Genomic DNA, 17,600 nt, shown 5'->3' with positions numbered 1-17,600 from the left:
AAAAAAAAAAAAAGGATTAGACCAGGCAGTTTAATTGTACTGAGGTAGCATATTTTAATTGAACAGAATAATAGGTGTGTTACTGTGCCTCCTCTCCGTTAAAGCACACAACACACACACACACAAGAAGAAAATCCCCAGTTTTTCAATGTCTTTGGAGAAGACAAGTGAAAGGTTCATTTCCAACATCCACTCCATTTAAATTCAAAGCACAAAGAATGTCTGGATGGTAGATACATTATACCAGCTAGAATGAATGAGAACACATATGATGAGAAAGAATTATGTCAGTTTTATTAGAACTATAGTAACATTTCAGCTCCATGGCACACATTATTCCCTATTATGAAATGCATCTTTTTGAAATTAAATTTCAAAGACTAGGATCCTGAAAATGGGCATCTGTGTCTCAGTTCTTCTAAATGATTTTCACGCTCTCTGCAGAAAGGGTCCGATAATTGCAAACAAAACAAAAGAGATCAAACAGACCTAATACAAAATCAATAGGATTTATCAAAATGATTATATTAAAAAAATCAAAGTTAAGGCAAAACATATTGCATGACTGAATGAACTGAGAACACTTTCCACTCACTCAAAATTTAGAGCTGGGATAGCCTTAGAAATCATGTCAGGAGTAGAAGCTTAGCTTCATAACAAACCACGAGTAACAAATTTCTCAGCTTTGTCATTCTGGTTAAAAGCTTTAAAAGAAAAAGCTGAAATCACGCTGTACCCAGCCTTAATAGCCAGATGAACTGATGAAGTAACTCTTAACAGACTCCTGTGCATGTTGGGGTGAATAGTTAGCAGTGATCCCAAAGAATGGCAGTCATTTTCTGCTCTCTGTCATGCTGCTACATACACACAGCCTTGTTAAACTCTGTTGCACAGTACACAATCCCCAACCAGCCCCAGGCTGGATCTCCGAATCCCCCCTCTCCACCTTTTGGACAGCAAATCAAAAATTTTACTGCAGTTAAGACTCCTCGAGTCCAGCTGCATGCATAAGAGGAATTGTTTTGTTGGTTTTTTTTTTAAACATCTTGGAAAGCAATTTGAGAATGTAGCTGAGCTTACTTGCTAAATAAACTGTCACGAAAACATGTATACAGCAGAGGGAAAATGCAAATAAACTAAGTTATAATGATCAATTCAAGCTGTTTAGGGAGACAAACATTAATCTTTCAAGTAATCCAAGATGCACTACCAACACCTGCTACCAAAAGTTTAAGGCTTTTATGAACACCCTCTTAAATACAAAAGGAGTATTAAACATAAGAAACCTGTTTACAGTAAATACAAACATCTGAAAAATCTCTGAAACCTGTTTATACAAATACTAATAAATTCTTTCATATTTTGTACAACTAGAAGGTGCACAGACTGGCATTCAAGCGGTCAATGCTGGCAAATGTCTGACAGACAATAACATGATTTACTTGGATAACAATATAGTTTAAAATGCCATAAATTAAAAATAAGTTAGTTCACATTTTCTTCCTCAGTTTTTATGTACATCTTAGTCTTTAATGAGCTCTTGTAGCCTTCTTCAGCAGCTCGAGGTCTTTCCGTCGGCTCTTGATTGCTCTGGCACAGCCATACTCTTCCAGTTGCAAAGGGATATACTTTTCTATCTGAACTAGCCCATGCCCAGCAGGACCGGTAAACAGCTTAATCCAGGATGGCTTAAAGGTGCCTCTGAAACCCAGAAAGGCCAAGCTTCCTGTGACAAAAACAGCTCAGTGTTACAAAAACAGCTCAAGTGCAATACACATCTGGGCAGGAGGGGAGCAGCACGCTCCTCCAAAATCCTCCCCTTGCCAATTACTCAGTATATTAAACCTGCCTCAGCATCACATGCACCTAACAGGCAAATAACAATTTAAAACTTTTTTTAATTGTTATTCGGTATTAAAGACTCTGACATTTATAAAACCTGCTCTCCCACAGAGGACTTGTGTCACAGCTCTGAAGGGATGAGAGCTGCCCCATGGTGTCCGTAGAAAGTGTCATCCCACAAAATACCAACAAAGCTTCTCATCTTTACCTTCACATTTTGTTACAACAGAAAATAATAGACTAGCACAAGGGATTGTTTAAAAATAGAATGCAATTTCCCCAGATTTGCTGTGTGAGACAAAATAAAGGCTTTAGAAAAAAAAGCCTGCAGCTTTCTCTGTAATCCAGGTACACAGAACTGCTAGTCACTTCCCTGCTTGCAATAAACTTTGCACAGTGCCCTCTGGGCAACGGGAAGTGACTTCTGCCCACATGAGAAACCCATCATGCAAACAAACATAGACCAAGGAGGTGCTAGGTAGTGTCAAAGAAACATGCAAAAATTTCACCAACCGTTGCTCTGAAGATAAGGTGGTTTGGCTGTCCCCAGGGACATTAAGATTTCTGATAAGTTATTAGGAATTTCTACGTCGCCTCTTGTGCTCAGTAGAACTACAGATCTGCATCAGAAACAGTACAGAGACAGCAGTGGTTATAACCGTGAAGTTTTTCCATATACTTTACAGCTAGCTGGCCTTATAGTCCACTTGCTTGAGAGTTCTCATGGTAAGGTTGTACATAGAGACAGACAAAATTCTCTGGAAAGTAGTACCTAGAAAAGCATCCACTAGAATATATATATATATATATATATATTTATATATATATATATATAAAACTTGTATATTTAACTCAAAATCCTTTAAATAACATTTCCAATTATTTTTGTATGAAAAAAAAATCAAGTGAAACTATTGACCCAAAACTGAAATATTAGAAACTAGACTCTTTTTCCTAACACTATCTTTTTATAATTTTTTAAAATGCCAAATAATTTTCACCCTGGATAGGGAGAAAAGTCATTCCCAGCTAGTTTGATATCTTGTCATACAGTTCATGTCAGTAGTGTTAAGCAACCTTATTAAAACAGAAGTTCTTCCTGTTTTAAGCGAAGAGGTGTTACAACATGATGTTTAGTTTCTTTTTGAACTGGAAGACAGGCAATGTTGGGAAATCTAAAGAGCTTCTTCGTTTTCTCAAATGAATTTGTCTCTTAAATTGCTCCTATATTTCTCCTTTTTCCTCAACTTTGATACATGTTTTGCCCACTTTCAGCGTTACTACATAACTATCATTAGTTAAATCCTTGCTAGAGAGGAGAACTACATCTTGCAGAACATATCAGAAATAAATGCTCATCACACGTACCTTTGTGGAATTCCAGATTTTAAATATCCACCTACACGCTTAATGTCCTCTCCAGAAAATAATTTATTTCCTGACACTGTGCCAACACAAGCATCAACTACAACAATAAGTATACCATTATCCTTGAAGGAAAACGTAGTGTCATTAACCTGAATGGGAGGAGAGGCAGGAGAGAAAAAACATTTTTCTTAAATTTACTATGAATTCATCAGCTGTTATACTGCAGTGTTAACCTACATCAGGTTAGCCACAAGTGTTCTAAATAGAAATGCTCTCCTCTCACTAGCAGTTCTCCATTTTTCCCCCACAAGCAGAAACTTTCAGCAGGACTTCTGAAATTGTATGGAAACCAGCTTTTACATGGAGACCAGTCAAATTTCAAGTGATTTACTACCTGCTTCAGAAAACTACCATTCAAATACCAAATCCACACTTGTTGGCAGTAGTGCAGTTAACTAGTCTCTGTGGCTGCATGGTTTCAGTGCTCTGTCCTCCTATGCTGCATTCTTACTGCTCTGGATACAGAGAACACATTCCTGTACAAGTTTGCAGCTGATAACATTATACTACTCGTGACATTCAGCTGTCTAAAGAACTCAAGAGTTTCACTGTTTCAACCAGGCTAGTGCACTGATGTTGCAGAACTTAAAGTCACAAATGAACTTAAAGCTTTGTGGTGTAAGCCTGTCTACAAACGCTATCTTCAATCACATGCAAGTCTCCTTCAGCATCTGAACAGAAAAATCAAAGCGGATATTTTATACAATTCTACATTACTAGATTTACCAGGACTATATCAGAACAAATACCAAAATCTTCAAAATGTCAATTACTAAAGAATTCATAGAATTCATAGAAGTTTAGCAAAACTACTTAGGGACTTAAATGTCTCATCCTATTAAACCACTAATCTGTTAAGAATAAATTTGACGACGTGGATTTAACTAACAAGTGTTTTTGTGTTTGTTTGTGTTTTTTTTCCTAAAACTGCCAACAATAAATGCATTGCCATCCAGGTTTCTACATGAATCTGAGCATTTAAAGTTTTTTCCTACCAGTACAATTTCTCTCCAACTGCAAAGGATTTGAATACACAAAGGAGGACTTTGTAGCTTCCTTTTCTGAGGTTAAAACACAAGTTTTCTGATTGTTTTCCAGACCACGAACCAACACTTTTTACTCAGGTGAAGAAAAGTGAGCTCAGCATTATGCAAGGCTGAACAACTGTTGTAATAAAAGCTGCTACAGAGAAAGAAATAAAGAAAAAAAGAATACTTACAAAAATAAATGCTTGCTGACCTCTGCTTAAGTCTTTTTTACCAGATGAATTAATCTGCACAAGGAGGTAGTTTTTGTGAGGATCACTGGTGAATACCATCTAGATATCAAACAAAACACTTTAATTACTCATATGCATATGTCATCAACACTTTATCATAACATAAATTTTGCAAGACAGCTTATGCTCCAAAGCACTGTGACAGTATTTGTGTTACTAGTAATGCTAACAAATACAGTGTTATATAAATAGTGTAATTTATTTTATTCTTTACTTTCAGTATTTTTCTCAGCTTGCATAGAGAAAATATAATTTCAAGTTTTTGCTAATAAGCAAAATCCCCTGCAAAAGAGAAGGCTGGCCAATAGTATGCCTTGAACTACAGGTCTCCACAGCAAAGCTTTCCTACATGTGAGCACAGATGATACAGAAGCTCAAGACGTCAGATCTGCCCGTGCCATGGAGACCCTTCTCCGAAGCACACAGAGCAAAACACAAATAAGTAGCAGCATTTTTCAAAGAGCAAAAATTGAAAACTCCATGCTACAGAGCCTCCCTGCCTTCTAGCGTACAGGAGATAAAAAATGTGACCATTGCAAATTCTGTGCTGAAAAACTGAAACTCTGCCTTAACGTGAGTAGAACGTAACACCAACTATATAGATGATGCAAGTGTTTGCCTATTGTATTTTACCTGAGTTGTGCCACACTTTGTACACGGTACAGTAGTTTTTACTGGCATCTGCTTTATGACAGTTGGTCCTTGGTAGTACTTTGGGTAAGCTTTTGCCATGCAGTTACTGACTCCTTTTGCTGGATCTTTGGTCACAATCTTGATCCTTTCACATCCCTGAGATGAGCAATAACTGTGACCATCCCTATTGTATTTGGCTTGAAGAAATAAAAACAGTAATCTACACAAAAAAGGTAGGGGGGAGGGAAGAATATAGAAAAATTACTAGAAAGATATGTATTTATGTTAAACCTCAGCAGCTATATTTCATGATTTTGAGAAGCAGAAAAACTACATTATTTACTTCTGAATCATTGTTCAAACTTTTTCAAAATATTTACAGCTTACTAGAGTTAAGAAGTCCCCACAGACATATCTGAAATCCCCACCAATTAAAAGAGATATCACTATGGATGCGTATGTCCAGAAAAGAACAGCCATTCCTCAAAATAGAGGCTTTCAGGAAAAAAAAAAGACAAACAAACAAACAAAAAAAATATACAGCATAAATGTTTTCCTTGATCATAGATATTTATAGATACCACTGGTAATTGTTTGGATATTCATCTTTATCTACCAGCAATGGATAATATAATTAGACTGTTGCATGCTAAGTGAATGCCTGGAAATGCAATTTAGTGTAGTGGTCATAAATGCTACCACTGCAAAGAAACTGACAATAATTCTTTTATATATTTAACTGTTATCACTGTAGCTGTTTCCAGCTACAGGTTTCCATATATGTCTTTCAAAAAGCTACATTCATCTGCCCATTTACCACAGATAACGGAACAAAGTATTTTATTAATCATTTGCTTATACATTAAGAATCAAAAATTTCAAACACACAAGTGATGTATGTAGGACTTATTTTGGAAAACATTGACCATATCCTTAAACCTGTCAGAAGGATCTCAGTAGGTTCCTGACAGAAATAATTTCGAAAGAGACTAGGAATTTTAAATACTATTCACATGGCTGAAAAGAGATTTCCAGAAATACATATTTTTCAAAACATTCTTGTAACAGAAAACTTCTCAGAAGTTGAACAAGAATGTATGAATTTTCTTTAAAGACTTTGAAGTTACTTCCTGCAAGGTACTTTTCTGCAGCCCCATTGATACCATGTTTTCTCCTGATGTGGGATAGGAAATATCTGTGGAACTGTGGTGCTCTTGGGAAAGTACTCCAGTGACAGCCATCTCTATTTTGGAGATTCAAAGTCACAAAGTATTCTTTCAAAGCACCTTTGGGCTCCTTTCTAACAGCTTTCCTCTAATACAGGTGTCTAAACTAGTTGCTATTACTGAAGTCAAACTGACCACTTTTAACATTAAACACCTTCCATTAGGGTCAAGTTATAAGGTGTTACCCAGTACTGTTGTCAAAATAAAACTTCTTGTCTGATCGATTCTTTTCGAGCTCCAGAATTGAAGATACAGGCACATAGCGCTCAATCTTGCTTGACAAAGCAGATGACTTCCTTTGAAAGGTTTCCAGTACTATAACAAAATCTGTATTTGGTTGATAACAAAGACCAACACGAATCCAGTCATTCCTGAAACAAAATAAATGTATAATTCACCACAGGAGCAGTTCACATGACGATGTGCAGCATGCAGATCACTCAGAAAAACAAGTAACAAGAACACAAAAAGCTCCTACAACCCCAACCAGAACATCTTTCTTCCCTCCTCTACTTAAAGTGTTTCATTAAAATATTATAGTAACTTGGACACCCATAGGAAATATTTGATTTTATTCTTTAGACATTTAATTACTTTGTCTGACATCAAAAGCAAGATGCCCTAACTATTCAACTTCAGTTCTGATGAACTTCACTATTTGATGTATTTTCTCCTCCAAAAGATTTTCCTTAAAGACACCACATTGGATGTATTTTTAACTTTAGGTACAGGTTTTTTGCTTAATCTCCTGCTTTTCATACTTTAGTATTTGTAATTAAAAAAATAGTAATTTCAAGATCCAGTCTGACTGATAATTACAAACTCTCAACATGCTAATTCTACAGGACATTACTTAATTATTGCCTTATGGTTCAATGATATTAAAGAATGGAAACATACTTGTTGAAGTTGATGAGATACAGGTAAGTGACATTTGGAGCTTTTCCATTCCAATGTATTGTGTAGCCCTTTTGGAGCATCACTACTGGCTGGTATTGCTGAAAGACAGCTCTTTGATTAATACCTCTAAGAACCATGGGATTGGATGGGTACTCATCTCGTACAATAGTCATGGAAAGATTCTGTCCATTCCATGTTTGTACATAGACCTACGTAATATTAAAGAGGAGGAAAAGAAAGAGGGAAGGTTTAGATGTGGTGTTTTAATCAGTGCAAGAAGAAATTAAAGGAAATAGCGAAATCTGTATATTATTGCAGCAGAACTCCTGCACTGTGAGGTTTTGAGCTATGCAATATGCAAATATTTCTCAGAAGAAATATTTCTTTTCCCCCAGAAGAGCCCTATTTGAAAAAAAATACTGGGGATTTTTACAGACTTTAAAAAAAAAAGAAACAAAAAAGGAGGGAACAACAACAGCAGCAACAAAAATAAATAGTGTTTTTGTAATACTACAGTACTTGGTCAAACTCATATAGAACAGGAACCAGAACTGCATGAGATTTATATTCAAGAGGTGGTGTTTAACATCTTCATTAAAAAAGAAATAATAAAAAAGACACACCTCAAAAAACAGTCCATCAACAAAACACAGGAATCTCCAGCAGAAGAAAACACCTCCAATACAAAAATATTTTAATAGATAGGACTTCAACAAGGAACTCTTGGCATGCATACTCACAACATATGCATTTGTTTTTACCCTGCAGCATCTAATATTGTACTCCCAGTTTGCATGCTGAAGGGAAGGTGGTATACAAAACTAGCCAAAAATTGTAATGTGCATTTTTTTTTTAACTTAAAGGAATTTTAAAGATTTTTCTTTTCTTTAAATCCAAAGATGAAGAATTTGCACTTCTTTCACCTCACTTCTCCCTGACAACTTGTGCATAGTGTAGATTTGTCTCAAACAGAAGCCAGAGTAATACTAGCCTGTGCATAGGTCCCGCTGCAAATCACTCCATTCCATTCTGTATTATTAATGCACTTGGGGTGTTGAATCAGGTAGTTATCCATTCTGCCCACATAGGTATCCTTGTAACCAGTCACTGAACCATCTACATCATGGAATATTGAGTTCTTGTCACCATCCAGATCTCCTTCTTCAAACCAGGGACCAGGTTTTCCAAAGAAGGCTTTTAGAGAAACCTGGTAACAAGAATTAAAATATAAAATTATATTTTAATTATATTAAAATTATTATTATATTATTTAAAATATAAAATTATATTTTAAAAATATAAAAATATTAAAATATATTTTTCCTTTTTCCCAGGTGAAGCACAGATTAACACCTACATGCTTGCAGAAACACAGGAATTTGACAAAGTTGATTAAAAGTCTTCAGGCAAGAGCAATGCAATTTTAGTAGGTTCAGGCCATCTCTTACTTCTGAACTGTGTTAGTAGTTACAACTGAAAATTCATTACTAAGCATACACCAGACCTTACAAAACTTATTTTCAGCTTCATCATTAGCTATAAAAGAGATCATTAATGCAAACCATCCTACATATTCCTTGGTATTAGTTTTTTTGTCTGGGAGACGAAGGACACCTCGGGTGACCTCCAGTCAAGAGATACTCTGGAGTAGGGATATAAGGAAGAGTTGGACATCTTTTCCACAGGGCCTTAGATGATTATTTTAAATACAGCAAGAAGAAAATCTAAGCCACCTAAAAAAGTAAAAGAAAATTTGTAATAAACTTACACTTGGACCAAACTTCACAAGAGATATGTTGTTTTTCGGTGTCATCTGCCAAGGGTTTTTCATCAAGAAACCAATTGCACTGGTAAATCTGTCTGGAGTTGGCACAAAGTTTTTGAATGTGCACTTGGTAAGGTGAATAGGTCCATCATAAATTTGAAAACCTCTAATTGGAAATGTCCTGTTAATAAAAATAAATATTTACAGCATCCTCTAACAAAAACCGTGACAAGCCTAAGTCTGTATCAGAAATACATGTTCACTCATTCACAAGAAACAAGAATGCAACATTAATACAATGACCTGCAGGTTATATCCTGGTAAAGGAAATCTTCTTTCTGCATTTATCTAATGAGCCTAGAATTCCCATGCCCTTTTGAATTTTTCTGTTAGATGAGAAGAGCTATTGTTGTCCATTTGCAAATGCGCTCCTTCTCCAGTGTGGGAAACAAAGCAGAATAATATCATCCTCTCTTTGGTCAGTCATGGTAATTGGAAGTGCCTGAACACTGGAGGAAAGAAAATATCGCTCCTGTCTTTAAGCAGGGCAAAGAGGAAGATCCAGGGAACTATAAGCTGGTCAGCCTCACCTCCATCCCTGGGAAAGTGATGGAGGAACTAATCCTAGATACCATTTCCAGGCATGTGAAGAACAAAGTGACCACGAGTGGTCACAATGCATTAACCAAGGGAAAGGCATGTTTGACCAACTTGAAAGCCTTCTACAATGAAGTGACAGGTTTGGTAGATGGGGGGATGGGGTGGGGTGGAAGGCAGTTGGGCAGTGGATACTGTCTACCCGCATTTCAGAAAGGCTGTTAACACTCTTCCATAAAATCACCACAGAGAAGGTGACGAAGTATTGGCTGGATGTGCAGACAGTAAGGAGAACTGAAAACCACCTGAACAGCGGGGCCCAGAGGGTGGCGATCAGTAGAACCGAGTCTAGTTGGAGACCAGTAACCAGTGGTGTACCCCGGGGATCAACACTGGGTCCAGTCCTGTTTTACGTTTTCATTAATGATCTAGATGACAGGGGTAGAGTGCCTCAGCTAGTCTGCAGGCTGGGAGACTGTTGCTCATACTCTGGAGGATTATGCTGCCATTCAAAGATACTTCAGCAGGCTGAAGAAATGGCTTGACAGGAACCTCATGAAGTTCAACAACAAGAAGCATGAAGTACTGGACCTGGAGAGGAACAACCCCATGCACCACTGCACTCTGCTTTGCTGAAGAGGCCCGGTGGGTTCTAATGGACACCAGGTTGAACACAAGCCACAAATGTGCCATTGCAGCAAAGGTTAATGGTGCATTATGCAAAATGTCGCCAGAACGCTGAGGGAGGCAATTCTTCCCTTCTGTTCAGCATTGGTAAGGCCACACCTGGAATACTGGGTACAGGTCTGGGCTCTCCAGTACCAGGAAGACATATCAGAGGTACTGGACAAAGAAGGAAGGGCCAAAAAGATGATGAAGGGACTGGAGCACCTTCCCCGTAGTGGAAGACTGAGAGGGCTCTGATTGTTCAGTTTAGAGGAGAGAAGAATCATGGCAGGACCTCACTCATGTCTATAAATAACTGAAAGGAGGGTAAAAGAAGATGGAGCCAGGTTCTTTTCATTGGTGCCTAGTGACAAGACAAGAGACAGTGGTAACAAACTGCAACACAGGAGATTCCTTCTGAACATCAGGAAGCATTCCTCTACTGTGTGGGTGACTGAGCACTGGCACAGGTTGTCCAGAGAGGCTGTAGAGTCTGCCTTTTTGGAGATCTTCAAAAGCTGCCTAGACATTGTCCTGGACAACCTGCCGTACGTGGCTTTACTTGAGCAGGGTGGTTGAACCAGATGACCTCCAGATCTCCCTTCACCATTCCGTAAGCCTGCCCAGCTACAACAAATTACCTCAAGTATCACTACCACATTCAGTTGTTTGCTCTAAATGGCTAAGTGACACAAAACCAGGATGGCTGAGATATAGTTCTCATGTCTTTCATGTTCTGCAGCAAGGGCAGGGCCTGGCACCATTTTTAACAAGCATTCCAGCAATCCACAGGGAGAAGGAAAGGATCACTGTCACACATTTGTATTTGTTACAGATAGACTGCAGTTGGTAGTTCCAAATTGACCCTAGAATTCCCTTTACCTGAAAACTTTTTCTTTCTGGCTTCCAGGCCCAAATATTAACACATTAATGATAATAAACTAAGGTTTCATTAAAGCAGGATAACTTAAATTGCTAAGGAAAATTAACCTGCAGCAGCAAAAAATGAAAACAGCCTCAGAAAAAAAGGTAAGACAACTGTCATGCAAAGTATTCAGAACAAAAAGGGAGTATCACCTTAAATAGTATCTTCATGCCCCCTGCATTTCAAGTAAGAAGGGTGTTTATAACTGATACAAACAACACTTTTGACATATTAGTTCCTTCACTCATGACATACTTACCGATTTCGAGGCAGAGTGCGTCCCTTATTGTCTATTCCTCCTGACCCTGTATATTTATTTTGACCACCATGAAACCCATAGTTCTTGCTCTCCCCTATGAACAGAGACTCAGATACCTCTTGGCTGGCACCTTCATCATTTGGGAAGCTCCCATCACTATCAAAGCAACATCAGAGATAAGAGATAGTCTTTTAGCCAAGACTTTACAGCAGATGAAAACACGAAGGCATGGTCCTACTCCTACTTTTGTAGTAGTCTTCATAAAGTAAAGCAGTCTATACCTTATTTGTAATACACAGAGCAATACATTTAACCGTTAACGGTATTACAGTCTACTACAGTTTGAAAGGCTAAAAACACCTGCACAGAGCTGAGCATTACATTTTCTGTCTCTCCCTGTAGTGCAGCACTCTTTCCGTTACAGCCCATTCCCACAACTGTAGAAACAGCTTGTCACAACCTAAATGGCAGCAGTTTCGGCGTTCTACCCAAGGTACTTGATTCCTTTTCATTAAAATGAGACTCTGCTCACTTTAACACTCACTGCTTCTTTTCCTTTACTCACCTTGAATTGTTTAGGAGGAAAAAAATCAAAACTGTCTAGGGCATCATACCATACCAAAAAGACCTGAATAAACATAACCCTCTTGATGAAGAGTGGTGTAAAGCACACAGGTTGAATAAAGTGCAAAATTTGGCAGGTATGTCACTTTACAGCTTTAATAACATCTTCTGTACCACTGGAAACGGGCAGCAAACTGAAACTGTATCCTTATGAAAGTATACTCATTATCTTTAACTGACTTATATACGTTACTTTTCTCAACTTTTAAGCAAAAAACACGGAAGAGATGAAGCTTAAGTACTCACCTAGCAAATGTCAAACCAATTCCATTGTCCGCAAACCTAAAAGAAAGTTCATCAAATCAAGCTTCAGTTACATCTTCTGGACTATCCTACAACAAAACGCTGTAAGAACACATCCTCCTATGTGCTGAAGAAAGCCTGAGTTTTTGCATTAATGGAATTTAGAGAACACCAATACTTACAAGTAATTCTTATAAAAATGCTGATTAAAAACAAAACAAAACAAATTTCTACATATTTTAAGTAGAAACCTGAAAGTCTCAAAGAAACTACAGACATCTCAGTATAAATGTATGGTTTCAACTGACTTCTAGACTTCTGTTATAGATATAGTTTAATTTTTCCATTAAGACAGGTTCTCATCTAATCATGTAAAACCTTGCTTCTTTTAAAGCAGTGGATTGTTGTGAAAGCACTGGAAGATATCAAGCAGTTCCCAGATAAAAGCTTCAATCTTCCATCATAACCCTGTAGGACGATTTCATAAAAACAGCTTCAGGGGAAACTTCTTAACAACATGCAGCTGTTTGCTTCTGGATACCTACCCGGAGTTTTGAATAAGGATATCTCCTCCCCTGACCCAGGCCCCATGATCATTGTTTTTGAAAGAGATTAATCTGTCAATCAGAGCAGCAACTCGGGGTTTTTCAGGGTCTGCGTCTTGATGAGGTCGAAACCTGTGACAGATAAAAACCCAAACACTCAATATAAAAATACTGTTTGTTTTATATGGGTCAAATATGTTGAGCTGAGAAACCTTGAAAGACAAACACCCACTTTTATCTGACAGGTAAAATCAACTCTGCTTCATGCTAGGACTGACAGAAGCCAAAACCATGTGCATCTGTAGCTATCCATTCCCAGAAAAGCCTCTTTGGTGTGCCATGAAGTGGGAACATAAAACTTTTTTTTTATATCCAGTCTGAATGTCTCCTGGTGCAGCTTTCTACCATTCCCAGGCATCCTGTCATCAGTGGCCAGGAGCAAAGACCATCACCTTTCTCTCCCATTCCCCTCCTCAGAAGCTGCAGAGAGCAATGAGGTCACCTCTTGACCCCTTCTCCAGACTGGACAACTCAAGTGTCCTCACAAGACATACCTTCCAGCCCTCTTACCAGCTGCGTTGCCCTCCTCTGACTCTTTCAAGGACCTTAACATCCTTTTTATACTGTGGAGCCCAGAAGAGCACGCAATACTCAAGGTAAGGCTGCACCGATACTAAATATAGTGGGAGAATCATCCTTTTTGGATGATGGCTATGCTGTGTTTAACACACCCCCCACTGCAGTTTGCCCTTCTGGCTGCCAGGGCACACTGCTGGCTCATGTTGAGTCCACTGTCAAGCAGCACTCCAGATTTTCTGCTGAGCTTCTCTCCTGCCACTCATCTCCTTATCTAATTTGAGCACACATGAGATAATTTTTCTATTTTAACCCGGATACTCTGTATTGCAGTCAAGATGGCCTCATATGGTAATTTATAGCTAGTATCAATTTTAGCTAATAGAAAGGAACAGCCTGATTAAAGACTGGTGGAAGCTGTCAGAAAATAAGCCCAGAATCCCACATAAGATGTAACATGTTAAAATATATATATATCTTTATAAGAACGCAGTTTGAGCAAATATATGCCCTTTACCATGGTCACATTCTACCCTAGTTTGGATCTGTGGTATCACAATCTAGGCTTCTGGAAGTTTTGGTGTAGGGTTTTTTTTTGGTGTTTTTCTTTTTGGAGGGCAAGGGAGAAAGGGAGAAGGGGTGATTTGTTTTGTTTGTTTGTTTTCTGACAGCATAAGGCTGCTAAATTAACATTTTAACTCTTCCAGTTTGTTTACATGATTAGTGGTCTAATGTAGTTACAGGGAGCCTCATAAATTCTTTGGCTATTGTGAAAGATGAACCACATCTCAAACTCAATTTTTTGCATCCCCTCTTGATGACCTGTCAACACACTACAGGCTCGGACATGGCTTGTTGCTTCCCTTAAATGCTTCTTGACTACCTGTTAAGACCAATGGTAATCCAAAGGGATTATATGGGATTTCACTTAAAACTTAACAATTAAACCTAACCACCTCTTAGTTCCAAGGCATGAAGCATAAAGTATCACCAAACTGTGGAACTTTCCTCTTTGAAACTGCAATTATCACTTAACTATCCCCGTCCTAAACAAAGCTCCATCAGAAATACAGATAATCTTATGAACTACATTTTCAGTCTTAATGCTTGTTTATCATAATAAAATGTTGATGGGTACAGTTATCCAATATTTTCCTCGTAATTTGATATATGACCACTAACCCAGGCTATTTTATTTGAAGCACAGGACAAGACCAAACATAGGATAACCTAAATTTTTCCTAGACTCTCCACTATTTTCTCTTACTTTGTAAACTAAAGATTATGTGGTTGATTGTACAATCTCAACAAATAGCCTTCAGTAAAACTATACCACTGAACTACAATCTCTAAGTCTAGAAGGCACAGCAGGAAGCATTCAGCAGTAGGAAAGGCAAAAGGATGTATTACTTACTGCTAGTATGCCTTTTCCTAAAAATTATTTAGAACTGAGCCATAAATCTGACGCAGATTTTAAAATAAGGTTTTACTTTTAATAGCAATTCCAGAACATACGTTAAGCATGACAGCAGAGTGTGGTTAAACCTACGAGTTCTAAAGGGCTAAAAACTACCTTGGCCAAGGTCTTAGAAGGAAAAGCCAACTCTTTAAGGTACAACATGCTTTGTTGCTCCCAAACAGACACACAGATGAGGAAAAAAAAAACATATGAACTTATTGCTCATTTATTATTTATAGTGTTTTAAAAATGCTTTTCCTCATGTGAATGTACAAACAATCTCAGAACTTTACCATTTTTCACTCACTTGTAAGACAATATCCTTTACCTTGCATTGTTGTCCAAACAAAGATATTCTCTGGGATCATCAGCGCTAGCATTAGTTGTTTTAACACCCTTATCAATGAACAAACCAGCCTTAAAAAAAAAAAAAAGCGGGGGAAATTTCATACTGGACAACACTAAAGAGACAGTAAACATTAGAGTTCTAAAATTTAAAAGTTACATTTCATTCAATACACTTTACTACAGACTCTTAGATCTTTCAGCTTGGACTTAACTGGCAAATTGTCTAAGGAAAAAAGCACTATCTATCTATGCAAATTTTGAAAAGTAATTGAAAATCCCAGGAAAAGAACTGCCTGGGGTTTAAAAAAAAAAAAAGTGATGGAAAATCATTAAAGTTCATTTCAGATTTTTTTCACATCTGACTATTTGAAGTTTTACACTTACTTCCAGATGCTGTTCTGGAAAATTTGGAAGCCAATCTTGTGGTGAATACAAAATATTCTCACAAATGCCACTAATGAAAAAAAAAAAAAATGCTGCTGTGCAAAAATGCTTTCTATTTTAGTTTAAAACTCAACTATCTTCACCACTAAAGCTGTTTTTTGCCCAGGCATCATCAACTTGAAACTCAATAATCCAGTATGAAATAATGTACTTGAGAAAGTAAAAAAGCAAAAGGAAACATTTGTGTTGTTTAACCTGAATTACATATACAAGTAGCAGCAGCCACCTTGATCTGTGATCCAAATTATCATTAGAATTAAGTGCTACATGAGTAGATTTGATCTACACAAGTAGATCCTCAGATCTGCTCCTGGAGTCAGCTCTGTTGACATGTAATTTCAGCACACAAACTGCTATCCATGTTTAAAGATAATGAACCATATAGCTGAAACACTTTACTTTACAATGCATTTTTGTATTCAGTATTTTTCAATTCCAATCTGAACAAGAGCCCTAAAGTTCCAGACACACTCTTAACATAACTGCTATGAAGCAATGCATCACTTCTTACTATTCCAGATATACACTTATCAAGCAAAATCAGTTTCATTAGGTTAAATCAATCAAACAAATTAACCTATACTGATACTTCCTCCCCAGCCCTTCCCCTCAGGTAAACTCCAGGCTTACAAACACAGATATGTAGAGAGCTTAGAAAATATCATGTATATTTTTATACGGACAGCAACTAGATTCTAAGCAAAAGTATCAGTTTAAGGATTTCAGTTAACTTCACTTAGCAGAATGTAGAAGAGACAGCCAAGTCCCATTAGTAAATAAATACTGAATGACTGTATCTGGATTGAGAACTCTATAACAAAGGGCTGCTGCCGGGCTCCTGATGGCAACAGGAAGCTTAACCTCTGTTTAGAGACTGCAGACATCTGACTTACTGTACATTAGAGACTCAGGAAAGCAAGTCACAGCCATTCCACGAATTGATGAGATGAATCACAGCTGTAATAAGCCTCAGTACTTCGAGGATCAGCTTTCTCCACAGCAAGGCCATCAATAACAGAGTAGCATATGAAATGCTACTTTGGGAAAAAAATATATATTTCTCTCACACTATTAATTGATTTTAGCTGTATGTACTTCAAGAGGATATTAAACACAGTAAGTGCTTCAGACAAGTCAAGAAACTATGGATATGCTGGTTACACACTCTTCTGCAATACCTACATAGAATCATGTGGTTCAAACACAGCATGAATCCATCATCACTTAGCCACCTCAAAATTTAAGCAAACAACTCCTGGTATAAAATATGTACAAATTAAGAACTGTTTTTGGTTTGGTTTGGTTTTTGTGAGACAGTACATTACCTTAAAATTAGAATGAACCCTGTTGTTATAGAAGATTCCTAGTGGTGTGAGCTCTGACTTGGTTTCAATGGCTAAACTATGAGAGTCTCCTGTAGCAATCCTGTGGAACAAATACCATATTCCAGCATCCTGCAAATAAGGAGAGAATGGCATAAGTTATAAGAGTCTGATACTACTAAATGTAAACAAATCAGAACTTACAAATCACAAAATAAGTGAATGTTAAGAAGAACTTGGATTTTTAATGAAGCAAATAAGAACATACTCCGAACTGCACACAGTGTACATACTTATCAAAATAAAGTCTTCAAACTACTGTCCAGTGAAAAAGTAGAAGTCTGTAAATAAGGCTACATTCTAGTGAATAACATGCATTAAAAGTGTTTGCTTCACAGTAAAATCATTTAATACCACACCTTTAAGGTTTTGTAATATTTCAAGCCACAATGTGTCTCTTTCCCCTCTTCCCCATCATCTCTGTGTTTCAATTTACTTCTACAGATACTTGATTTGTTA

The 17,600-nt window shown here is 37.4% G+C and overlaps 1 protein-coding gene across 2 annotated transcripts in view; it reads right to left on the bottom strand.

The window, feature by feature from the left end:
• Positions 1–269: 269 nt before the first annotated feature.
• The window catches only part of CEMIP2 (cell migration inducing hyaluronidase 2), a 54,776-nt gene continuing 37,445 nt past the window's right edge, over positions 270–17,600 (bottom strand). For both annotated transcript variants that reach the window (XM_080573478.1, XM_080573477.1), the window contains 14 exons: positions 17,085–17,213; positions 15,296–15,384; positions 12,933–13,064; positions 12,391–12,426; positions 11,521–11,676; positions 9,077–9,254; positions 8,300–8,515; positions 7,309–7,517; positions 6,594–6,779; positions 5,183–5,402; positions 4,490–4,588; positions 3,211–3,359; positions 2,356–2,462; positions 270–1,726 (listed from right to left, as the gene is read on the bottom strand). In XM_080573478.1, coding sequence (XP_080429604.1) covers positions 1,530–1,726; positions 2,356–2,462; positions 3,211–3,359; positions 4,490–4,588; positions 5,183–5,402; positions 6,594–6,779; positions 7,309–7,517; positions 8,300–8,515; positions 9,077–9,254; positions 11,521–11,676; positions 12,391–12,426; positions 12,933–13,064; positions 15,296–15,384; positions 17,085–17,213 — 2,103 coding nt within the window. In that variant the 3' untranslated portion in view covers positions 270–1,529. The remainder of the gene's footprint in view (positions 1,727–2,355; positions 2,463–3,210; positions 3,360–4,489; positions 4,589–5,182; positions 5,403–6,593; positions 6,780–7,308; positions 7,518–8,299; positions 8,516–9,076; positions 9,255–11,520; positions 11,677–12,390; positions 12,427–12,932; positions 13,065–15,295; positions 15,385–17,084; positions 17,214–17,600) is intronic.

This window comes from Anser brachyrhynchus, assembly GCF_964034855.1.
Source record: "Anser brachyrhynchus genome assembly, chromosome: Z".
NCBI lineage: Eukaryota > Metazoa > Chordata > Aves > Anseriformes > Anatidae > Anser > Anser brachyrhynchus.
The sequence above is the reverse complement of the archived record's forward strand: the minus strand, read 5'-3'. Positions and strand labels throughout refer to the sequence as shown.